Consider the following 27,083-nt stretch of genomic DNA (forward strand, 5'->3'; position numbering starts at 1 on the left):
ACATATCTGAACAAGAAAGGCTTTAGTACAAATGGAACTGTTTGTGCGCTATACAATATAGAACTCTGATTGTTGAGTAACAAATTGCAGCAACATTTCAGGACTCAGATGTATTAGGAAAAAGTAAATCTTCCCAAGTATGAACAGTTTTTACGCTCTGTAATTTGTCAGAACTGAGTTGTAGGAGTCTGTAGCTTTACTAGACAAAAAAAATTAGTATCTTCACACTGGGAAACCAATTCTACAACAATAAACGCCAAACTGACTAGGTGTCCTCTTAGGTCTGCCTCCCTTTCAGTGTCCAATATATGGCACATAAAACTGTCAAAGCAATACACAATATTATGGATAATTACAACAGTGCTTTGGAACAGAATGACACCTTATGTTCTATATATATATATATACACACACACACATACATACATACATACAGTTTCCAGGTAGCTTTTACTGCGTCATGTCATATAATATACATACTGATCTTTGTTCTAAAATTAGCTGAAAAGTGCTTCACAATCATCTCATAGAAGGGAAGATAAATAAAACTAATTGCGTAATTCACAGGTCGCACAGCGTCATTACTTATAATGACTACTTTTATGTCTGCGTTATGACACAAGATGGGCTACAAAGCAACATGTTTTCTGAAGTCAACTGAAAAAAACTCATTAACCATTATAAGTAGAAATAAAACATTATTCCTATGTCACGCCTTTCTTTAGACCTATGATTAAGTTATTCTACCCTTTATAGCACAAATCTAAAGCACAACTTAGTGTTGAATCCAGATCCTTTAGTCCAAACAAGTTAATTTTCAGAAGAACTGTGATTATGAATGATTGCTTTAGTCTTCCAACCTTTGAATGGAAATTAATAGCAATACTGCCATTTTCAAAACCAATAATACATGGAACAGATTTCTGAAAATATAGGAAAAAGTAAGAAAGCTGGTTTTCAAACTAAGTGATGGATTTTTCCCCACAGAAAATACTATGGATTACTTCCTTCTTTCCATTAAACATTTTACTTATATAACTCAAAATTTTGATTGTGTTTGTCTATCAAAATCATTGCAGCTCTGCTACTGTAATCATCCATTTTTAATTCTCACCAAATAACCTCTGCACAGTATGGGGGTGGTGACTACAGCAGATTAAGAAACAGCTTTCAGAAGTTTTGTTAAAATTCATAAGCAAGCCAAAGCATTTAATTAACATACGGGATAAGCCAACGTGATATTCCACAATATAATTATCAGGAAATATGCTGCAAGAAAGAATTTAATGCTGGCAAAAGACTGGATAACATGTGATTTTGTGACTAGGTTTCAGTTACAATTTTTGCTTGTGTATGCTGTGGATGTTGCTGCCAATATGCACAACACAGTGCCATGAACACATACCTCCTGTCCAGAAAGTCTCAAGTAATGCACAGTCTCAGAGAAAAGAAAAAAAGATAAAATCGAAAGATTTATCAAATTCAATTAAATCTCAAAGTGGTGACTTTTGAATAAAATACTTTCCTGATTAGCAGAAGACAACGTCACTATAAAGTTTTTATTGCCAATATAAAAAAATGGTCAAGAAATTCATAGCAAAAAAGATACCTGTATTTTCACTGCCACATGCTAAGATATATGCTCTCTTGTGTCTTTAGTAAAAGACGTGTTCTATATGCAAACTTTAAGGTTTTCCCAGCTTGGAATCAGAAAACCTTTGAGAAAAAACTGTGATCTGCTTAATTGAGCACAGCAGCATGTCTAGTGATTTCTGATGTCACTTTAGTTGAACATAAATAAACACTGAGGTTAAAAACATCTTCTCATACAAGTGTTTTTAAAAGAAGATAAAAAGTAGTCTATGCTACTTAAAACTCTCAAGAGGCTAAAAGACAAATGAAAAAGAATGAATCGCTTTGCTTCTGATTTATATTTGATATATGTCTAAAACATCTAGGATTTTTTCCTTAAGCACATATACACATTGCTTTTAAGTACTGCTTGAAGGTTAGTTATGGTACAGATCACTTACAGTATATATTAATAGCGATCCAGGACTTGCATGTTGGCAGCTTCATCTGAATTAAAATTCATGTGCTATGCAGAGCACATTCCAACATAAATTAACTAAGATGGTAGTGTTCCAGCAATATATACTTGTTCGCTGCTGAAGCTCAATGCTTTATGTACCTACATTTGCTGCTTCTATGGAATAATCTTCTGCAGTCTAAAATTCCATTTTGATGGGTTTTTCATTTGGGTCAAGAGTAGCAGCAGCTTTACACTTCTAAAAACTGTTACCCCCAGACCTCTTTTAGCACCCTTAATAATCAGTGCCAGTGAAGCAGACTCCGTCCATTTCCTATATTCAGTTACTTTAATCTTCTATAAATGCTAAATATAGTAGGAAATATATGTGGTAATAATGATAATGTTAAGTCCTTACATTTTTGAGCTTAAGCAGTAACTCAAAACCAATGCATATCACTAAGTATGTTGTATAAATTAAATCATGCATTACCATATTCAATCATTTTTTCAGTTCTGCTACCTAATAGCTCTTTTCATAAAAGGATGTAGTTCATGAATTCCTAGTACACAGTGGGTGATCTTTTACTCAAATCAAGTAGCAGCAGCTGTTAACAAAAAACACACTATTTGTCCTTAGTTGGCAAAATCATCCTGCAGTTTACTTTTGTGTTTGCAATCAAATCTGCGGGACTGCATTCACCTCATTTCTTTCTGTATCTGCAGAGGATTGTTGAAATGACAGCCTGGACTAACTCAGCTGAAAGAATGGATTTAAAATTCAAATTTGAACTCTAGTCCTAAGAATAAGCTAAAGAAATGGGTACAACCGTGACACAGTTTTACGAAAGAAACATACCATTCTGAAAGATAGCAAATAATAACAGAACATTCCTTCCTTCCACAGGAAGAACCTGCATGAAGGGAGAGTAGTAGAAGAACTATACACTAGATCATCATGGTAACACAAGGGGGAAAAATAAAATAAAATTTTAAAAATTAAAAAAAAAAAAAAACAAAACCAAAAACCCACACCCCTTTCAAATGGTTCTTAAAAAAAAAACAAAACCCAACCAACTTTCACTAAGATGAACAAAACTGAATTAAAGAGACCTTCTTAAATGCTTTTGTAAAGGAACTGAAATTAGCAGTCAAAACCACAGAAAAATTTATTGGTAATTTCTAGACACATAGATATTAAAAAAACTATTGCAACCGTGAGAGCACAGCACATGGGCAAAGCTGCTTATTTTCCAGTGGAAGCCAAAATTAACTAGACAACAAAAACATGGCTGAGAAAGATACACCTGAAATCCTACTACTTTTGTGGCTATAAATATGAATCCAGGAGGTAGGTTCTTCAGCTGTTATTCAAATTACAGGTGGTTGACTGTTTCTCTTCAAACAGGTCCAAATTAGGTGACTTCAAGCCTTGCATAAAATGAGTTGATTCTGGGTTCAAATAGCCTCCTTAGCTTTACAAGGTTCTAAAGCAAGAATATTTCAGACAATGACCTAGCCAAAAGCAGAAGTAAGGCACTTCCCCCATCTCCTAGTGAAGTTCTACCACCAAGAACACAAGTGGTGTGCAAATACTGGAAGATCCTGTATGACTGTGAAGCTCACGGGTGATCCTCTGGGAGAGAAAGTCTGGTTCCTCTCCCTTCTGCTAGGTCTGGTTCAGGCAATCTTCATGGAACAGCTTTTGAATAAATGACCACTTTTGCCATCAGGCTGGCAGAAAAGACTCGTTTAAATAGCACGTGTGAAGAAAAGTGAACAGCAAAAGCATTGAAGTATGTCTCATAGCAACCAAAACACATTTTAAAGCAACATTTCTGACCACATGCTATTATAAAATAAGACTGATTTAAGGAAGCAATGCAAGTTCAAACGCATCAACGTAAAGAAAAGGACCACACTGCAACTATCATCATAATTGGAGACGAATGCAGAGATCAAAGTTCATTGTCCATCATGGAAGCAGAGCTGTAAACTAACAGTCAAAATGGATAACGACTAAGTAAAATTTACAGGAAGTCCAAAGTACTCTTCCACTGTCAGTGATGTTTAAATAAAATTGCCTATTTATCTTAAATTGCCTATTTATCTTGGTCTCCGAAAGGTCTGTCTCTGAAACTTAGCCCCATGACTTCACAACTGCATAGTAAGCAGATTCATTTCAATTTATCAGGAGTTCCATAACTGATAAATAGTAAAATCTGTAAAACCTCTTCATTAATGTTTATTATGTATCCGTCGCTGCTGTGTTTTCAAACCAGGCTTTGTCATACAGAAATACAATTAAAATATTCCTTTAGAAGTAGTTCCCTGAGAAAGTATGCAAGGAAAAAAAAAATTTATCTAATGCTAGGAACATGGACTTAAAAAAAAACCTCAATTACTAACCCAAAAAAACTTCCATTTCTCTCCTTAAATAAAAATAATATTCTCTGTACATTAGGGCAAAAGGAAAGAACATTAAATAGAGCTCAAATTTGTAGGGGTTTTTTGGGTTTTTTTTCAAAGCAGTTCCTCACTACATTGATTAGCAATAAGTATTTCAGAGCAAAATCTGTCCAGGGAAGTGTATCACATATTAGAAGGCAGAATCCATTGCACACAATGCAAGACTAGAGTGTAGTTTTCGTAATAAATCTTTATAATGCCCCATGACAAATTCTACTCAAAGTGAGGCATATTCATATATTTAGAAAGAAAGAGAATTAAGAGAAACACAACTTTTCTCTAGCATCCGAGATGTTAATTTTTTTTTTAAATAAAGATTTGTCTTTGGCAGCTGAAAGAGGCTGAACTTAGCACACTTTTTTCCCCAAGGAAGGGAAGAGTTAAGCCACATTCCTGACAAGTAGGTCTGACCCTGTCTCACAAAGCTGAGAAGAAAAGAGGAAAATGACAGCAAGTCCCTACTGAGTGACCATGATATATCAAATGCAGTAAGATTTACATTTATAATTGAACTGTTAAGAATAAACATTTCATTAACATGTTTGGCAATACTTACTGTGCCTAAAAAATTAAGAATAGTGTCTGTGTGTCACTATGAACAATAACTTTGCAACTCTCTTAGTAACCTTAGAGCTCTTTCCTTAAGCTTTGATGTGCAGCCTTTTCTAGTAAAAATCTGAAATGGAAATTATACAAAAATCCCTATTTTTTTTAATATTACTTTGATTATTACCAAATTATAGCCACCATGCTTCTTTCTTTACTTGCTATTACCCAAAACTTTTGGCATCTCAGCATAACTGCTTTTGCTGCCAAGAACACTCAGAGACCAGTCCTTACGTCTCTTATCTGGAGAGACTTCACCTGTGTACCTACTCAAATCAGCAGGGTTAGTTGTGTAAGAAGTACTGGTCCTGGACACGTGGTTCCACATGCACATTGTAGAAAATATTAAGGAATGCACAAAGAATATTTTAGAGATAAAGACTATTGTCCAGCAATGCTATGTATAAATTACCAAGAAACAGAATGAAAGAGAGGATAACGAGTTGTTCATTATATTGCTCCCTATTAAAAAGTTAGGGGCAAGATAACAACACGGGGGGGGGAGGGAATTCAATAGCTTCATTTGGAGACATTTAATGGAGTATCTCACAATTCCTGATTCAGCTTTCCATTCTTTGCTCCCCTAGCTCAGTTTTGCAGCATGCTGCAGAAATGCATTACAGAGCTAATAAAAATGCAATACATTTTTGTAAAGAATAAAGTTTGATGGAGAAGAGCAGGTAGGCTTCTATCTTAGCAAAAAAACAAAAACCAAAAAAAACCAACCAACTCTGCTATTTGAAAAGTGCCTCTGGCAACGAAATAATCTGCAGCATTAGCAAACTTTTCTAAAAGCATGTTCACTGCTTTAATAGGCTCATGGGATAAAGAATAAGAGCATGAGTCAGATTCTCAGCTTCTGCAAATTGGTACAATTCCATCAAAATCAGTGCAGAGCTACTGTAACAGTAGTACAAGAATCTAACCCACATTTTTAAGAAAGCTTCATGAATGGGCAGGGGGGACCAAACACATCTGTATTTTCTACCATTAGCAGAAGAAAAAAAAAAAAAACAACAAAAAACACCACCATCAAAAACCCACAACCTTGCAGAATAAACCTCCCATCTGCCAAACCTCACTACACTGATCCCTGGATATTTATCAACATAAGAGCATCTGCCACACTGCACATACATTCCCAGTTTCCATTTATTGAACAGGTAGTAAAAGAAAAACATGTTTAAGCTCAATCACCCAAGCTAGACCACAAATTGTGACAATACTGGTTACTGCTGTGAGGTAATAATTATTAAATCAAGTTAACACAGACCTTGATAATAATGAGACCTGAAAAGAATTCATATTGTGCAGGCTGGAGAAACAAAAGTCTTTAAAATAGTCGCTGCACTTTTTAAATGATGTCATGGTGGCTTATGATTTTCACAGCTCATTATCAAAATTAACAGGACAATTCAGTTGATGGCATTCATCAACGAAGGATGGAAAGAAAGAAAAAAGTTCTTGAGAAGTTGCAATACAAAAATTGTAGTTTATTCTGTTATTTCTACCTTGTATCTATTAAGACTGGAACAATTATAATGCTTTCCACAACATAATAGTCAGCATATATTAGTCATAACCTATGTTTCCCAATGTAGAGTAGTAAAATTTGGCCTTGAGCTGTACCTGCCCCAAATTCCAAAACGCAATGTTATTTTCTTCTTACTTAGAAAAGCATAACTGTGGTCTTAAAAAGTTTTCTTAGAAAATTGAACGCCTCCCTCATAGCTGGGTGATGTACAGCGAAAGATAAATAAAAGAATCAAACAAGAATATACATACATGTATGGCTAAACAAGACCAGATAATATAAATCCTAACTGCTAGCTAAAAAGGAAAGGCGTGGAATTTTTATTTTTTTAATACTTTTTGCTTGGTCACTATCTGATGAAGGACTGAAATCACTAGTTCCAACAGGTACCAAATGAATGATCCCAGCTGATATCTCATCCTCGAGAGGCAATGTCCTTCAGTGACTTGGAGATTTCAGTACAAAGCAGCACAGAACCTGGCAGTATACTGAACAGGGGTATACTGGTGTGGAGACTTAAGTAAAGGAACATGGCTTCTAGCTGTTCGCATTTGCTCACATTTTAGTTTTCTGTGCCATCCTAGGAAGATGCTGAGGCTGTTATCTTGCTCTCTGACTTTTGGCCTGGTGCTGAAAGGCCTGAAACAGGACCGGCTCTTTAAACATGAAATTGATGTTGACATTTAGAGTTGCAAAATGCTGCTTTCAGCTTCTACCCTATTTTAGGAGCACGTACAAAGTTTAGGCTGTTTTGCAAACCCCAGTCAGCCAACGCTCTTGTGACCATTCAATGTTAACATTATACAGGGCAGGGAGGAAGGGGAAAGAATAAAGCTATTTTGTCCTTGTAGCTAGCTGGAGAGTTTTGCAAAAAAATAAATACAAGGATACATTCATGAAAATATATCTTTAAATGTGTGCTTCAATGATCTTCAGTTAAAGCTTAAATTCTTATTTATTTACAAAACCTTGACTGTCATTTGGATTTGTTTCTTTAAGACATTTAATAATTTTTAACTATAAAAATCATTCATATAATCACCACTTCTAAATAGACAAATTAATATAGATATTATTATTTAAACTGGAAGCTTGAAAAAGAAATGAAGTATCTTTTAAAAGGTTTCTAGTAGTAGTAGGGAACTTGCCACCACCCAAGGAATAATGTATCAATTCTAGTAGCTTTTTTAGCTATCTCAAAGCAGTAACAAATCAACTAAAGAATTCAAGGAGGGGGAAGGGGAAAAGCCCAGATCCCAAGGCATTACTGGAATGCCTGCTATGAGCTTCAAGACACTCAGAAAGTCCTTTAGGTTCTTCCCTGAAGTTATTCCCTTATCAATGACTGCTGCTAGAAAAACTGCAAATAGAAGTATCTACAAGGTAAAGTTTCTACCAAAGAACAGTCCACAGTGAAATGATTAAGAACATTTACTTTAAAATTTAGCCAGGCTAAGATAAGACAGAAAAGAACTACTTTTTTTGTAGGGTGCGGGGTGTTTGGAGTATGGTTTTCTGGGGTAGGGGGTTTATTTTTGTTTTCTACTTGTTTGTTTGGGGTTTTTTTTAATCGCAACATTCTGGTACTTTTTTGTGTGTGTATTCTGAGCATGAAACGAGAACTTTTTATTAAATCTGGAGGAAAAAAAAAAGAATGAAGTAGCTTGACACTTTGTTGACCAAAAAGGCACAACATATCCAAGAAGAAGGGGGGGGGGGGGGGGGGGGGGGGGAGAAAAAAAAAAGAAAAAACACCAAAAACCTTAATTTTTATGAATAGCAAAACACATTCCATCTTTTTCAATTCCAAAAACAGCTGAAACAGTTTTTGTTATGACTATCTATGAAAATACCTGAGGCATTTCTCCCATTCCTAAAATACTTTCTTGAAAAAGTCATATATTATAGACTAAGGCTTATCTGAGCACTACTGTGGTGCCCTGAGACGCTCTGCTAGCCTTCAATCAACTACAGGCATAGAACAAACTATCCGTCAGATAAAGTTTCAAGCATGCATTTTCTAGAAAAGAATATTTGATCTTATCAAAACACTGGCAGACTGTATGTACAAACACTGGTGCTAGACTTCCTGGAGGAAAAAATGTTCCTTTGGAAAATGAATGGTATTTTTCAACGTCAGCCCTACTGTTCAGCATTCCCGCGCTATAATGTGAAATCAGGAGTCCAGCGCAATTTTCACTGGAAAATAAGTTGTATCAAGTAAGGACCATGCCTGAAATTTTCTGGGTAGGGCTGTTGCTGCCTCGGGGGGTTTTTTAAACATATTTTTAGGATTATAGGTAACCACAGTGCACCTGTAAAAAATACACTGGTCTGTTCTCTCAAGACTCTTGTGGTTATAACTAAGATGAGCTCCCTGACACGGGCTTCTCCTAGACAAACATTATGTAAGTGAAGAGTAAAGTTTGAATAGGCACTAATCCATGTATACCAGGTGACATTGAGGAAGACCAACAGTACTTCATAGAAACAAGTCTGTATTAATTAAGATGAACAATGCTAATGGAATTAATACTGTATGAAATGGTATCGAGATGAACCAATGCTACTTCACCTTTCTTGTACTACTTTGTAAACTGAGATTAACATAACACGATTGGAAATAGTGCTCTGGAAAGCATGAACAGCTATCAACAGGGTCCAGGTGGCACACGTGCAGCATAATCTCAGCTATGAGAAGGCACATCAGCATCCAAAGGGTAGCACCCTCAGAACTGATCTGTGTTCTCAGAGTTCTTTGAGACCTCTGGACTCTGAAATGGCCCTTTTTCACTTGGAAAATAGTGCACTGAAAGCACCTCTCCAAATACAACCTCAACCTTACAGAAGGAAGCAAACACACAGTTGGATTGTACAACAATCTAGTAACTATGGTCATATTTACAATTCCCTGGTACCAACATGTCCAGAAGACATAGGGTCCCTTGGCCAACATCTCAGTTACTTTCTTTGTGCCAATGAGTTTCCAGTGCTTGACTTCATAGCCAGGGTGGGAGTTCTCATCGCTACATGTACCGTGTAGAACTGGCAGGGTTTCAGTAGCTGGGGGCTGGAGGGGTCACTCATGTGGGAAGGGGCCAAGACCTGCCCTGTGCCAGTCACGGCTGCTCCAGCCAGCTCCAAAACTGCTACAACCAAGCCATTATGTGCCAAAACTTCAGTCAGTTAGAGGAAACCATGATGCTTCTACTAAAAACATATTTTTAAAAGCATGACAGCTCCTAGAGGCAGGAGAAATGGAGGAGATGTGGGGAGAAGCAGAAGAGACACATGGAAGGAGATGATGTTGGGGACGTGGCTGGAGGTGCGCTCTCAGAAGGAGGCACACCGTGCCAGGGTGGAGGGGACGCCTCTGAGCGGACTGCAGCCCACAAGAGACCCACACTGGGGCAGCAGAAAACGCGTGAAGACACAAGGAGCATTAGATGAAAACAAGTAAGAAACCAGGAGCAGCAGAAAGAAACCATTATATGCAGGATCTCCACCCCCTGCACTGCCTTGTTGGGGCAAGCCAAGGCTAACCCACAGCAAAAAACAAGGGGAAGTTTGCCCTGGAGGCAGAGGGGAGAGAGGTGTTTCCCCTAGGTGCCCATTAAAGTTTTATGTTCCCCCCCCACCCCCCATCCAAATCAGCAATCAGAATGTTGTGTTATTTGGCAATAAATTAAATTATGTAAAAAAACCCACAAGTTGAGACTGGCTTGCCCGCAACACCATATGGCTTAAATAAACCATGACAACCACCACTTCCTTACAGCCTCACAACAACAGTAATTGGTAAGGACAAGTTTTCTACATTTTAGCAAATAATGAGATTTTTTAACTCTTTCTGGTTCATGCATGCCTCTCATCTACAATTTATGAGCCACTCTACTGAAAACATACCCATTACAATTTAGTCAGTCCCACTGACAAAACTCCTCATAGGTGCATTTTCTTTTGTACAATCTGGTCTTAAACATCTCAAGAGACAGACCCCTTCAGCTCCCCATGGGGTTGTTTTGCAGCTTCGTGTGTCTGCTGGAAACCTTCTCCTCATATCCAGCTCCACTCTAAAACTTCCCTTCATTCATTTCAAGTAAGTCTCATTATTATAATGCTTTGGTACTTCTCACTGAACTTACTTTCCTGTTCCCTAAATTCATTAGGTATTAACTCAGGTTTTTTTGTTTTAAATAGCTATTTTAATAACCTGTCCACACCAATTTCCTTTTAATATCCAAAGTAAACTAGAACTTCCATATTCATTTGCAGAATTGCAAAATTAAAAAAAAAAGTACTACAGTGAACAAATTAAATTGTGTTCTTAAGGCAGCAGCTATTAAAAATTTAAGACAGTGCTAGGTAAAGATAGTCCTAACTATTGTAAACAATAAATACTACAAAAACAATTATCATCGACCAAAGCAGTCAGATACTTCAACAACTGTGGGTCTTAAATAAAGGTTAGCCTTAAGGTGAGAGATTTCACCTGAAGGGAAATGTCATACCTGTTTCCAACCACTAGCAATTTCAACACTGTTACATAAAAAGGCACCTCCCCTCAAGTTTACTAATTCCCGGTTTGACACACAAATGAGGACACTCGAACACCAGAAGAATCATAGATCCAGACCAAAACTACTCTTCAAAAGCCTCTAGCCTTTAGTTTCCCCGATCTTCTTAGTGGCAAGTTACACAGACAGCTTGAGTACTTCATCCCATCAAACTTACCTTTTCTGCCCTGTCAGCAATCAATTGAAATTTGAATGATCCTTTGCAGAGCCAAGGAAAGCTGCAGCCAGGTCATAGCCAAGGAGAAAGAGAAGTTTATAAACTATTGCTAATAATCAAGGCCTATTGTGCTTGAGAAAACAAGCCCTAATTTTCCGTCAGGTTGCCCCACATCCAGCAGCCTTCTGATACAAAAAACATTTTTCAGCTAGTTAGTATTTTAAGATGTCAGTGTAAACAAGATTACAAATCATTGCAGATCTCAACTAGAATACAGTAAGGTTGATACTGTGCCCAGATTTCCAGTTTGCAATATGCACCAGCCTGTTAATTTACACGGTAAACACCTGACATACGGGTCATGGGGAATTATGGCTCTAATGGATGACAACTATTTGAGGCTTTTGGTACATACTGCTTAATTTCAAATTCTAATAGGAACAGGAGTTTCTTTCAGAAATGGTAGAGTACACAGGCTCAGTATCACAGTACACATGAACACGGACTATAGTTAAAATATGTAGTGCAATATAAATTGTCTTTTCAGGGAAAGACAGTTGATATGCTTATCCTAATTATGTTTCTCCTATTAGGAGAGACTATTTCTCAGGGAAATAAAAACATCATTTGCGATGAATTTGCTCTAGAGAACCATAAAGCAGGCTTGATGGCACTCAGGTGAAATCTGCCTTAAAATGAGACATCGATTAGCATATAAGCAACAAATATTGCACAATTAGTTAAAAGACAGAGTATCTATATACATTGTTAATTTGTGCAGTCTTCACGTATAATAAATCTTTCTGATTTCATCCCTTAAAGTTGACTATATAGAGAATGAATTCTGCATTGGTGACTGAAGACACTACTAGGGAGGAAGTATGGTCTAATGACTAAGGTCCATCTACCCTGTCCCCTGTCACATCACAAGAATGACTGCAGTGTGATGTAAAGGTGCCCACAGTATCTTTAAGTTACAGCTACAGCAGCACGGAAACTGGCACATGTTGATTCGCCAAGCAGCACCTTCGTAACTGCATCTCAAATACACTATGGCATTGGAGCCATGACATGCAAGACTCCTGAAAACTGTCTGCAGTAACAACTGTAGCAGACATGAATAACATTCTTCAATGCCTAACATATAAAAAGTCAAATATCACAATAAAAGTAACAGGAAAAGTTCAGGAGTTCTTAAGGATACCTAAATCAAGAATCCACTCGCAAATCTGAAGGCACATGATTTGATTCCCACTGAAGTCAGTGGTGAACTTAGCACTGTCTTCAATTACTTCTGCACATTAAATAATTCTGACATCGATTCTCCATTAAGAATGCATACAACGGCAGCTACAATACCAGACACATCGTGTTGCAGCTGTAGTTCACCAACACAAAGACCTCTATGTGTAAAATAGAACTCTTTTGAGGTCACACACCAAATTAACTCACCCTATTGAAGCAAAGGCAGTCTACAGGTAAAGATGACTGTTTTAACTGACAGCTTATAAAAACAATGGCATTACAAAACAGAAGAAAGAGGGGGAAAAAATCCCCCCAAAACCAAAACACACACACCCCTCCCCCCCAGTACTATAAAAGGACATAGTTATTGCTCAGTTTTCCACTTATCACTGATTTTTCTGGACCTTAACTGCAATTAATGTATTCAAATATAAATGCCAAACACCAAGAATGGCAGAGTCTTGACTAGATATTATCAAGAGTAGCAAGTAGCTTGTGTTCAGTTTCTGCAAGCTGGATATTTACATCTGCCAATCATAACAGTCCTAACACAACTTAATACTCTCATCTTTTATTAGCCAAAAAGACAGAGATTATTTATTACAAAGGAGGTACCTGTAGGGTAACTGAATCTGGATTCTGGCATTTTCTGACTTTAAGATGCAACATTAGGTCCCAAAATAACAGAGACTGCAGTAAGGTTACTAAATACATGAAGTTAAAAAATATTTATCTTTGAAGGACTAAGATACACAGTTGTTCATATACAATCATTAAGTAACCTTAAACGTGTTGAGATTTTTTTCAAAGATCAACATTACAATAAGATTTTTTAAAATCCTTCTAAGAACTTCAAGTTTGTTACATATAACACAGTTACTTAAAACCAAAATTTATCTGCAATTTAATTCAGCTTGAATTCATCTTTTTTCTAGACTATCAATTTTCATTCCCAAATAAAATATTAAAAAACATTTCACTACCTATGCAGGATGACATTACAGAACTAAAAAACAGATAGAAATGGAATTAAAAAGCACGATGAAAGATTACCCAAAACTTACACAGAAAACAGTTTCCAGAAGATCTATTAAAAGGCATAATAATACTTTCACCAAATAGGCAATACAATAAAAAGCATAAATAGTAATAGTAGTAAACCCTCAATCTTATTTTCTTTGCAAGCTTTCTACTTACTGTAGAAACCCAAATCTATCTGTGACTTTGTAAAGACGATAGTCAGCATCTTCCCATGGTTCAATCTGCGCACCCTCCCGTCCCTAAGGGGAAGGGGAAAAAAAAGAACCAAAATAAGTTTTATGACACAATAAGCTAAGACACAGAAAACAGGATTCAATCACTCAAAGCACAGTCTTTGGGACACACTGGTATTAGGGTAGAGGTGGGGAAGAACGCTAGTCCTAAACTGACCAAGCAAGAAAAAAGAGAGCAGCACGCCTCTCCCACCTCCTACGGACAGTATTTTCATCACAGGAAATCTCTTTTGGTCACCGCTACACACACAGTAAATTTCAGCCACTGGTTTCAACCACAGACTCATAATAATCTTGCAGCTGTTGTTAACCTTCATGATAGTAGATCAGGGTCCCCAGAAAGTGTCTTTTTCTAGTTTTATTTCCATAGTGCATCTTTCCTGAACCATCACCTGACAACAGCACATACTGCAGTCTTTAGACAAGGTCCATGCTGACTTCCAACAGCTGTCAAACAGAATGCAGCACCAAGTCCTCCCTCAAGGAAGCATTCATTCATGTTCCTCTCTTCTACTCCTGGCAGGACCTGTGGCCCCGTGGAGAGAGGAGCCCAGGCTGGAGCAGGTTTGCTGGCAGGACTTGTGACCCTGCAGGGGGCCCACGCCGGAGCAGCCTGTGCCTGAAGGACTGCAGCCCGTGGAAGGGACCCACACTGGAGCAGTTAGTGAAGAACTGCAGCCCGTGGGAAGGACTCACATTGGAAAAGTTCATGGAGAACTGTCTTCCGTGGGAGGGACCCCACGCTAGAGCAGGGGAAGAGTGAGGAGTCCTGCCCCCGAGGAGGAAGGAGCGGCAGAGACAACATGGGATGAACTGACCCCAAACCTCATTCCCCATCCCCCTGCACTACTGGAGGGAAGGAGGTAGAGAAAATCAGGAGTGGAGTTGAGTCTGGGAAGGAGGGAGGGGTGGGGAGGTGTTTTAAGATTTATTGTTATTTTCTCATTACCCTACTCCGATTTGATTGGTAATAAATTCAGCTAGTTCCCCCAAGTCAAGTCTGTTTTGCCCATGATGGTAATTGGTGAGTGTTCTCTCCCTGTCCTTATCTTGACCCATGAGCCTTTTGCTGTATTTTCTCTCCCCTGTCCAGTTGAGGAGGGGAGTGATAGAGCAGCTTTGGTGGGCACCTGGTGTCCAGCCAGGGTCAACCCACCACACACATGCATGTTTTTTTCTTATTAAAAAAACAAACAAACAAAACCAACACAGACACTTGCTTAAGTGCACACTGTGCAAAACACCACCAATCTAGCATGTAAAATGTTTCATGAACTCTACAAACAAGTCTATTGCTCAGTACTCCAATGACACTTATAAAGCACGTAAGTGTTACGAGAATATGTGAATACAGTGTAGGCATTCTAGGCATACTCTGTGCCAGGCATTTACTTGACAAGTGGTGAAAGAAAAAAGAAAAAAAAAGAAAAAAAAAGATATGACCAGGGTCCTTTTCGAATTCCTCACAGCCATCTGACAAACAATGCAGTTCAGTCATCTTTTAAGTTCTCTGTAATGATTAAAATGTTTCTATTACCATAACCAAAAATTAAATAAAATGAGTCCTTCTGATCTCATAGATATATTAAGCACCCTCAAACTCCAGTTTCTTTACTTCTAATACATTACACTACCTTAAAATAGCCCCAAAGCAACTTGCCATGCACCTGAAAAAATGAGTTGATTGAGTCATTATCCAGAATATCCCCCACGGAGGGAGAATTTAATTCACCCAGAGGCCAGTGTATCATGGAACCATCAGATTAGCACTACACAGAGTATTTTAAACAAAAGCTAGAGGGAACCATGATTCATTCTTTAAACAGACATATTACTAAGATTAATTATAAAATGTCTTTAAAATTATTATCAAGTTGACTTACTCTGTCATACTTGGCAACTATCTCTGCTCGTTCTTGGGCAAGTTTGATAGCAGCATCCTGCTCGGCATCTGCACCTGTGGAGAACCAAAATAATGCTGTTCAGATTCTCTCCCTCATGAACAAAGAACTGCAGCTAAATACTTGGAAAATAAACTTCAACTTCAGAGAGACTACTTGGATGGAGAAATGCCAAAACGATTGTATCAAAGCAAAATATGACCTTGGTGCATGTCTTGAATACTGTTCAGAATAAAATACAATTATTGGATAGTATCCTAATTGCTGTTCCCAACTTTCCACCAAAGCAGATATTAAATAAAGTTCAAAAAATAATACCCCACAATCCATTAACTGAAAGACTGAAGAAAGTAGTGAAAGCTACTAGTTGCCAATTCCACAAATATTCACATAGTCAAAGAAAGCTGAAACATACTCTACTGGTTTTAAAAAAAAAAGTGTGAACTATTTACAGGATTTGTTGAGAGGGATTAGAATAATGATGATTGCTGAAGAAATACTGCATGACTTCATCTGAGAAATTGCCTAAGACTTATTTCTCAGAAAACAGGGAAGGATGTCGTTATAGCGTCAGAACTGCAACTTGAGCAACCCAGAGTTGGAATAAGCATAAGGATATGCAACAGGAAGGTTGACAGGCAAGAAAAAAAAAACAGATGCATGGGTAAGCACTGGACATGAGTACGCTGCAGATGCAGCAGAGTTTACTACAGTAGCGAAGTTAAAGTTTAGACAAATCTGGTTTGATTGAGAGAAGGTGAAGTAGACCGCATGTGTAACTGAATTAGGTTCCTTGGCATTGTTGCCTTAGCAAAAACCATCTCTAGAACATGGACAGGAATGTAAAGATGGCACCAAGAAAGGAGAAGTAAGAGAGATGCTGCTTTGAATATTCAACAACATAATGCACTTCAATATCCCAAATGCAATTATGATTTCAAAGCAATGAAGCAAATCAGTTTTAAACAATGATAAGTTTGTGAAAGATTCAAGAGTTGATTTGTTTCGATTATTAAAAAGCAATGTACTCTAGATAAAGCAAAGCTTTAGAAAGGTTTGAAATAGTGTTCAAGCACACAGTGTTACAAAAATAACTCCAAGTGTTTTTTCTTCACTATTTAGTTCACAGCAACATAATGAACTTCAGAAATTGTACGTATCAACCATCTGGGCCAGGAAATAGAAACGCAGATCAGATATTATAGTTTTCTATTGTATGACATTATTAACGCATTTGTTCAAACCCAGTATTTCTTTAATAAAATTTACCTACCTATTTCTCAGATATTTAGACAAGTAGCTGTGCCAACATGGCCTTCTAAGCCGTCTGTTAAGAGATTTAGCACGGTCTCTGCATGTTTTCACTTGAAGTTTCCTTAGGGGAATGCACAGAACCTCAGTATGCCCCATCACGGACACAAGCACCAGCATTCAGGCAACAGCAACACTTGTCACAAACTTCCCCTAATGGAAAGTCTGACTGCTTCTTTAAAGCTTTTGTTTATGATCTCCAGAAGTTACGCTTTGTTATGCTCATTCTGCCCCCCTTCTGCTTGCCACCATCATTTGCCAATCATATTACTCCCTTTTGTTAGTAAGGGCATTGAGGTCTGTCATTTTTTCCAGTGTGCACCAGAACCAGCACAAACGTATTTACACAATTATCTGAGGAAGAAAAAAATAAGAATTACATTTGCTATATTTGGAAGCTATGCATCTCTGTGTCACAACACTGATAAATAACTTCCTCCGTGTAAGGCAAGAGGTGAGTAGACCCCAAGCATTGCACAGTTCTCCTGCTCCTTCAGGTGCTGGATCCACCTTTATTCCTAAGCTTAAAGAGGACTACAGGACAAAACAGTTTGGTTTCAGGTTTGTTTTTCTCTGACACAGTTTTACAGCAATCACAAGACTCTTATCCCAGCTACCTATGTGAACTCTGACCAAGACACAACTCTTGCAGGCCAAGTGCAGCACCCTTCCAGAACCGCACCCCAGCACTGTCACCACAAAAGGGCACAGACTGAACTCTGCACTACTCTGGGTGCATTCAAGCACTATATATGCCCCAACACAATTATAACAATCTGGTTTTTATCCTTTACTAGTTGAGGTACTATGCCTACTAAACTGACAATGTCCACTAAAGCTACCAAATCTATACTGACATAAAGCAGTAGGTGAAGCTTCGTTTTACTTTCAAAGTGAGAAGCTAAAAGAACCATGATCAAAATCAAATTGCATTTTCTTTTATAACACAAAGAGATCTGTGCTTACAGTAAGTTTTATAGAAGGCCAGGTATGGGTTTTTAAAAAGTAAATTTCAGGCTTGCTTAGAAAGCTGACACTCCTTCAGAGAATTCAAGTACCAAGCAATCCTAATCTTTACTTCTCCAATGGACAGATGTGGGGGAAAAGCTTACTTGTTTAAAGTATGACTGCTGCTGGGCTTCAAGAAATGGGGGAAAAAAATCCTATCAGTATTTTCCCAGTAAAAGAGAGATTAGATTTGATTTGAAAAAGAGTGTGGCTGAATAACAAGTAGTCAATATTGCAATACATAGCAGTCGACACATTCAAGTAGTAAGTAGATGATACATATTTTATTAGCAGAATTAAAAAATAGATTACTACATTTATTTAAATATCTACTCAAGAGGACATGCACAGCTCTTCAGCAACACAGATGGAATAAGTGTCAGAAGTTGAAACAAAGTCTAAACCTTTGCTTAAAAGAATGCAAAACTGTATTTGTACCAGAAACTGAGTCCTAATTTCTGCTGAAAACATGGCCATGGCTTACCTTCCTTTCCCTGTATAAGTAACATATGAATGAAAAGTTTGGCATGTTGCATGCCTCATGACAATTCAATTACTTTTAGTGTGGAAATTATCATATTCATTGCCTTTAAAGTAATCCTCTTCACTTTCTGCCAGAATCATCTTAACCTTCTAGCTGCAGTGAGACAGTTTAATATTACATTAATCCATCCATACTGAAAACTCAGAAAACAGCTTGAGATGGGGACAAGAGGTTATATTTTGGGAGATAAGCATAAAATATGATTTTTTTCTTATAAGAGGAATTATTTAAATATCTCCAAGTTGGAAATTACACAATGATTCCTGATAAAGTAAAAGCTAAATATGGGAACAAGAAAAATTCTTCATGAAATATCTTCCCAGGCACAAAAATATATCACTACATCACTATGAAATTAAAGACAAATAACTGGTATTCTAAAGTCTTATCAGTTTTATTCACTAAGTCTTATCTCACTGAAAGCAGTTAAAGATGTGAAACAAGTATGATTAAATTTTCTAATTAAAAGTTAGCATTACAGAAGATCAACACCACATTATACAGGAAACAATGCAATCTCAGATGAGGCTGACATTAATATACAGTCAATTAACTAGTACAGAGAACTGATTTTGACTAAAAACTGAGGAAATGTATTATCAACAATCTGATGATAAAATCTGCCAATGATGGCATGCTAAACAGCGCATTTAAGCCCCCCAAAATTGGTCAGGCTTGCAAGGTACAACAAGCGTGCTTAAAACCCTGCCAAGCAGCAATGTCACACATCTAGCTTTTGAAAAAGGTAAATCACAAAGAGAGAGGTCAGGAACAAAATTTTCTGAAAAGTTAGCCTGATACACTTAACAGTCCTCATTAGAGAGTATTTTCACCTTATCACTCTGCCACGCTAACCTGTTTTCTATATTTAAAAATATTACAAAATTCTAAGCTTTGAAAAGCAGCATGCAAAGGAACTGAAGCATCATTACAGTCAGAAAATTGAACAGAAAATCCCAATCTATGATGACATGAAAAAGGACTGACATAACAACCAGATTACTGCTTTTCTGATACACTTGGAAATCAGATTATCTTACTTGTCAGTGCTGCTGAGATGACTAGTAAACGGCTGGATTTAAACTTTCAAAAGTATACAACTAGAATTGGTCCCATTTTGCAACTCCCTGATTTTAAACTGGTAAAGAATCAGGCCTGCTAAACTAGACACCTATGGACTGCCAGCAGCCCTACAAAACTAGACGAAAGCATTGCCTGGTATCAGTACAAGCTTTCTTCCTTTATCACTCTAATAAGAGTCTCTCCTTACCCCACCAATTATTGAAGAGTTGAAAAAGACACAATTTCTTCAGGAAGAGAAACTGGTGATGGTATGTAAGAAATGTTAAGTGGCACAGGCAATAAATTAAACTAGTCCTACACGAAGACGCAATTCTAATTAGTCTCCAGTACTTATTTTCTGAGAGAGGAAATAAGTGATCTGGAGATGGCAGCATTACTTGGTAGCAACAAATTTACAGATGAATTCTGGGTGTTATCCTGCCATCCACTATTAGGTTGCGTCTGTGTGCATCGCAATTGCATTTAAAATAAAACCCCACATTTTTAAAGCTGGAGGGTTTTTTTAAATTTCAAAACTGCTGTCCAGTTCAGTCAACTGATAGAAAAACTGAAAAATGTCACACTAAATTAAAATAAATTCTTAAAACTGACAACACACAGGCTTCTTACAAACTTAAAAACTAACTGGAAACTCCCAGTTCCTACTAAGCAGCTGCAATTCTAAGTATCTTGCAGCTTGTGAGGAATATTGGGGAGAACACTTTACTTTTCCAGAATTCGAGGTTCTTCCAATCCTAAGGAACAAAGGCAAGTGCCCTAAACTTGGGCGAGAAGGAACTAATAAAATTAACAGACATATTGCTTACAAAAAATACGGGATGTTCCACTCGAAAATGAATGCAAGACTAACTGGAAGGGTCATGGGCCTACTGCCGTAAGTGATGTATCTAATGGCAAAACAACAGATCCAAGTAAAAAATAAACACTATTAAAAAGAAAATAAGGATGTGCCCTACAAATAGATAGAAAAATGAAATTTTGACTATTAGTAAAAATTTAAAGATAGAAGGTTTTGCAAGAAACCAGATACTGATACAGAACTACAGTTTGACAGATCCAATCCAACTAAAAAAGAAATAATCCTGCCTTACTCTTGCCTTCATACCATCTTCTCCCTTCTGTTTCACAGGGAGAAAAGGTAGCTGTAGGTGTAGGCATCTACAGACACCAGAGGACCTTTGATCCAAGGTTCCCCTATCACCCACCTAGAATACTTTTTTTTTTTTTTTTTTTTTTTTTGGGGGGGGGGGGGGGGAGTTGAACCACAAAAAAAATGGAAAAATTGATTGGCAATAATGTATTTTTGTATTAATTTATATTACCAAGCTAAACACTGAGGATCTTTCTTTGTAGCCCCAGCAGTGACTCAGTTTTCCAAAATAAAGGAGGGGAACTGATGACACTATCCCTTGTTTTTTCAGCAACCAAGGAGCAGCTGAACAGCCTGGCAGCAGCTCGACTGCTCCTGGTCAGGGGTGATTAACACAAACAGCCCGCGCTTACAGCCTGGTTTTCCAATGCACAGCCTGACGGAACTGAGCTGCTGCTGAGTGAGGAATTGCCAGAAGACAGTAAAATGCTGGTCTTTCCCACAAGAAGAAAAGCTTCTGCTCTTCAAGGTTTACTAAGTAGCTGTAGTTTGAACTCTGTTTGCCTAATCCCGCATGGCTTCTAATCCTGTTCAGCTACAGAACTACAAAACAGTAAGGCACAGCATTTTAAAGAGTGACTTTCATCTGCAATCCACTGAGCATGCATCCCTAGTCCACGCAAAAGTAGTCATACAACTTACGGGAATGATCTTTGGGGTGACTCAAACTCACTAGTGATATTCTCCCTGAAACAGCCTAAAAATGGCTAGTTAGATAGAGTACCCCACCTGGAAAAAGTAACAGCTGAGCACTAGCTCCCTCATCAAGGTAGCACAAAACAAGTACCACCAGGAGCCTCAGCACTTTCTTTACACATAGCAAAGGAGTGTATAGGCACAAGGCACATTGCATTATCAGCAGCATAACAAATTGCCTCTTACAGATGTCCCATAAATTTAAGTAGAAGCATAGAACCATTTAGGCTGGAAAATACCCTTAAGAACAGAGAGTCCAACCACAAACCTAGCACTTCCAAGTCCACCACTAAACCATGCCCCTAAGTGCCACATCTACATGTCTTTTAAATATCTCCAGGGATGGCGACTCAAACACTTCCCTGGGCAGCCTGTTCCAGAGCTTGATAACCCTGTCCAGTAAGAAGTTTTTCCTAATACCCAATCTAAACCTCCCCTGGTGCAACTTGAGGCCGTTTCCTCTCATCCTATCACTAGTTACTTGGGAAAAGAGACCGACCTCCACCTGGCTACAACCTCCTTTCAGGTAGTTGTAAAGAGCGATCAGGTCTCCCCTCAGCCTCCGTTTCTCCAGTCTAAACAACCCCCATTCCCTCAGCCGCTCCTCACAAGACTTGCTGTCTGGACCCTTCACCAGCTTCATTGCCCTTCTCTGGACACGCTCCAGCACCTCAAGGTCTTTCTTGTGGTGAGGGGCCCAAAACTGAACACAGGACTGAAGGTGTGGCCTCACCAGTGCCCAGTACAGGGGGACAACCACTGCCCTGCTCCTGCTGGCCACACTATTTCTGATACAGGCCAGGATGCCGTTGGCCTTCTTGGCCACCTGGGCACACTGCTGGCTCATACACAGCCAGCTGTCGACCAACAGCCCCAGAAATAATGCCTCCTTTTATGTGGCTGAGGGTCAGTACACTAATAGCATCCTGCATAATCTTATCCCAAATTCTGAAAAGGAGATTTCTCCCTTTTTTGTACTTTGACCCATCACCACTACTTCCTCAACTGCAGAGCAGTCTAAAAACCCCAGAAGACTTGGAACACGCTAATTTGTTTTCCATTACTTCACTTGAATTCTTACTTGTTTGCACATTACACATTCCACTGCACAAAGAGCTCCACTGGCACAAATTCCTGTCTGCAGGCACTACCACCAGCTGCTACACATCTACACATTCAAAGCACATATCAGAGCAATAAACAAAACATTTTCTAAGTCTCTGGTCATATCAGAAAGTCCCTTTAATACCCAGGCTGTTTATTTTCCTTCCAGTCCATTCCCACAAACAATGAAATAAAAGCCATGACGTACATTTCATAGTATTTTGTTGTGGGTAAATGACGTTAAAAAAGAAAAATCTTGACAAATACCTGCACATAGATATTAAACCTGCCCTGAACAAAAAAGATTAAGCATCATTTATTATACTTTATTTTCTCTTCGTGCAGAGGGAAGAACTTTTAACATAGAGTGATAGTTAGTTAGAAAAGCAATCCCTTTTACCTAGCAACACCTCCTCAAGAAAACAGTATTTCCAGAAGTTAACTGAGCTACATTTCTTCCACCATTAAACATAATTATCTACCTTAATAGTATTAAGTATTTAAAACTCAAGAGTTATCACTAATCTAAAATGAGAGAAGTAAAACAGCACATGATATAAACAATTAAACACCAGTACATAAAATAAAATGACATTTTACCAGTCTTCAGATTGTGATTTTCTGCCCAGTCCTTGTAAAGCTCTGTTTTAGTCTTCATGAAGTAAATTTGTTTGTTTCTAGACCATATTCTAAATCACTTTATCAAAAATGAACAGGGGAAAGTTCTCCTCCTCCACTTGCAGTATTTGCTCCACATAACCGAGCCACTTGACACGTGCTGCTCCTTTTTCAAGACACGGCCCCTCTACAGTTACACGAGCTGCAGATATTCAAACAAAGATGCCGTTTGTGAATAAGAAGTGTCATGCAGGCACCATGTTAGTGTTCTCCACTGCGGCCCACAGCCCTGCATTCCAGCTAATAATAAACAAGAGGATTTGAACAAACAGCCTCAGAGGACACGACTCCTGTAACACATCACTGTTACGCTCTTGGGTAAGAATTCTTGCTGGTATTTACCAAGTGCTGCACAAAAAGCATCTTATTTAAAAGACTTACTAGAAATGGGGCTTGAAGTACCCTATTTCTGGCTTACTTAAGAAACCATGAAATTAAGTTACTCTAAAAATACAGTTTAGATTTCTGTAAGTGATTGGCATTCCCTACTTACAGAATGGAGATTTTGCATATTTTCTCTTTAAAACTCCTTTACCGTTCAGGATATCTTGAGGATCTGAAATACCTAGGATTTCAGGAGTTGACAAGAATGTTTTCATTGACAGAAGTATAAAAATTCAGGATTTAACATTGGTAGAAATTGTCTGCATCCTCAAAACCTGAAAAACAAATATTCATGCCAAATATTCCAAGGACACATGCATTAAGCCATACTCCTGCATAGATTTTAGTCCTTAACCGTGCTCTCTCAAGCAAAATGTCAGCTGCTATGTGATGCTTACAGCCAGGAGCCAGCCAATTCCATTTCTTAATCTAAGCAGGTCAGAGCACACACACTACCAGACCTGGCTTGGAAGACTTGTGTGGGCTTCTACCTCTCTATGAAGCCAACAGAAAGATGATTAGTGAGACTGTTCAGCCTGGAGAAGAGAAGGCTCAGGGGGACCCTATCAGTGGACATAAGTACCTGAAGGGAGGGTGCCAAGAGGAGAAGAGAGACAGGCTCTTTTCAGTGGTGCCCACCGACAGGACCAGAGGCAATGGGCCCACACTGAAACACTGGAGGTTCCCTCTGAACATCGGGAAACACTTTGTCACCACCGGGGTGACCGAGCAATGGCACAGGTTACCCAGGGAGGTGGTGGAGTCTCCGTCCTTGGAGATACTCAGAAGCTGGCTGGACATGGTCCTGGCCGACCAGCTGTGAGTGGCCCTGCTTGAGCAGAGGGGTTGGACCAGACGACCTCCACAGGTCCCTTCCAACCTCAACCCTTCTGTAGTTTTCTTGCACCCTGACAAGTGTTAAAATGCCAGGAACAGGAGATCTGATCAAGTGCATTGGACTATTCTTTTTTCCCCAGGGACTGGGACTGGGGGCAGGGGGAAAGTTCCTTCAGTTGTTTTAATGTTCCTCCCCACATCACCTGGCAGAGCACTGAGCCTGGAAACAAGCAACAGCTCCTTTGTCTTTACTACTGACTGCTACTCATGGATCCTACCAAACCCAGGTGTCGATAGTTTAGTCTATGGATTCAGTATGAGTTTAGACTGAGCTAATGTGGTGGATATCACCACTAGGCACATTTCCCTCAAAAGCAGCGTTTTCTTACTGCTGACAATCACATGCACACAGTAGTCATCTTCTTGCAATACAAAAATCGTCTTCCATTTTTCTCATGGTAGAACTACTGAACTGGTTTTATAAAACCAACTACTTTCTGTTTCCTTACCTGAGAGCATATCTGTGGGAGACGCAAAAAGAACTCACACACAACAAAGACAAGCACTCGTTCCAGGTTAACTCTCTCAACAGATACCTTCACAACCTGAAAACAACTTGCTTTTTAACATCGATGGTACTTTTCTACCACATACTACCCTCAGGCAGCAATAAGTTAGGAGCTGTATTACACTGATATTTTTCACATATCTTTAACTGGTTTTCAAGTTTAGCATGTCTATTTTTGCGGGTGTTTTCAAGTAAAGACACAGAGAAAAAGGAAGATTTTGGCTTAATTGAAACTTTTTTCTGTTCAGAAAGAAACAAACAAAAAAGCTAAAGGTGGAGTAAAACTATTCATAAGATAAACTCCACTATGCTCTGCACCAACAAAAAGCCATTCCAACAGCAAAACACATGCACCCTCTCCCCCTTAATGATCAGCATTTCTTCAGAGTAGAACCTGTTGTAGTTTTACTGCATGAGGAGTAGTGAGTGGAAGATATGAAAGTAAGGATTAAACTTTCCTGAAGTAACATCATTGAACTCTCATCTTAATGAAAAATCAAGTTTCACTACAGCAGAATACTTGCAGTTCTGCAATATTCCCTATGAGACGCTGAACAGTCACCAATGGAAAATGGTCACTTTGGAAATTAGTAGAATTAACTGCTACTAAAATAAAATTTAAAAAAAAAAACCACAAACAAAAAAACCCCACACTATCTCAAAGCAATTTTAAAGTGATCCCCAAAGGACTCAAAGCAAGAGAAGGGAAACCAAGGCAGCACTGCTAAGCAATATTCCACAGAGGAAACCTGTGTCAAAACATGAAATTAGAATTTAGTAGTCTAATATATATTGCAAAGAATTTAAATCAACTACTCCTTGCTATCTTGCTTTTAAGCAGCAATTGACTAAAGGACTTACAGGAACGCTACTAATACTAATCAGTTATTGCAATATATCTATGACTATTTTTAATAACACAGCCTTGCTAATACATATTAGTTAATAGAGCATTTAAAGAACTAAACTCTGAATAAACCAGCAATAAAACAGAAAAAGAACACAGTCTAATAAAACACAACTTGGCCATTTACTTAGCCTTAATTTGCAATTATTTTTAATATGTGTTTCACATATGTAAGTACACCTTAAAATTAAATCACCTCCATCAGCTATGCCTACAACTAACCCAGCTGGAAGCTGCAGTTTGAATGCTCATGTCATCACCTTACTACTAAGCCTTACGAACATTACCACAAGGGTTACAAAGTGGAGCAACAAGAACTGGCAGGGTTCTACTGTAATTCCATTTCACAAAGTGTTGCGTGTGCAGTCATGAGCCAGAAGATAATTAATTTGCTGAAGGTTAACGTAATCAGTTGCAAAGCCAGAAGAAACCATAATTGCTAATTTGCGACAAGCTACGCTGAAAAGAGTAAGCCCAATTTTGAACAATGCTCTCTTCTTGAAAGAAAAAGGGGAAGAAAAAAAAACAACACACAACCCACCCTCCTGCCCAGGACTCTGTCAACACAATCCAAAACATTTATGGCACCTCTTAATAGACTTAAATGCAAAGACTTGGGCTGGCTATAATCTGGGGCTTGCCAGTATGTAAAGACTGGTCTGACTTGTGCAACAACTAGGTAATGTCTTATATCTAAGCTTAAGTCATCCTTTCTTCTCCTTCTTCCCAAGGGTGTAGTTGGTATCTGGCCTTTTCACTAGTTTATTATTATTTCTTCTCTTTCCTCACTGCTACGAAAGGGCAGCACTATGACCATTACGAAGTGGTCATTCACCTATACATTTTATCTTTAAAGAGATGTAAAGGCTATGCTGACTTAAGTAATGTCAGCCCTACAAACAGCTGTTCAAGTGGTGATCAGAGCAGATTTGCATTCTCACTGTTCAACGAGATAGAGAAAGCGTTGTTTCTGAAACACATTATAACCCAGCAAGCAGCAAAGAAACGACAAAGATATAGT

General features: G+C 38.3%; 1 protein-coding gene across 4 annotated transcripts in view; it reads right to left on the reverse strand.

Moving 5' to 3' along the window:
• USP6NL (USP6 N-terminal like) overlaps window positions 1-27,083 on the reverse strand; it is a 129,318-nt gene that overhangs the window by 56,148 nt on the left and 46,087 nt on the right. For 2 of the 4 annotated variants that reach the window (XM_049814438.1, XM_049814435.1), the window contains exons 1-3: window positions 23,289-23,524; window positions 15,775-15,848; window positions 13,815-13,897 (exon numbers count right to left, since the gene is read on the reverse strand). In XM_049814438.1, coding sequence (XP_049670395.1) covers window positions 13,815-13,897; window positions 15,775-15,848; window positions 23,289-23,346 — 215 coding nt within the window. In that variant the 5' untranslated portion in view covers window positions 23,347-23,524. Of the gene's footprint in view, window positions 1-13,814; window positions 13,898-15,774; window positions 15,849-23,288; window positions 23,525-27,083 lie in introns of those variants that run through there. The other 2 variants (XM_049814436.1, XM_049814437.1) reach the window with 1 other exon arrangement.

Source organism: Accipiter gentilis, chromosome 11, assembly GCF_929443795.1.
Source record: "Accipiter gentilis chromosome 11, bAccGen1.1, whole genome shotgun sequence".
NCBI lineage: Eukaryota > Metazoa > Chordata > Aves > Accipitriformes > Accipitridae > Astur > Astur gentilis.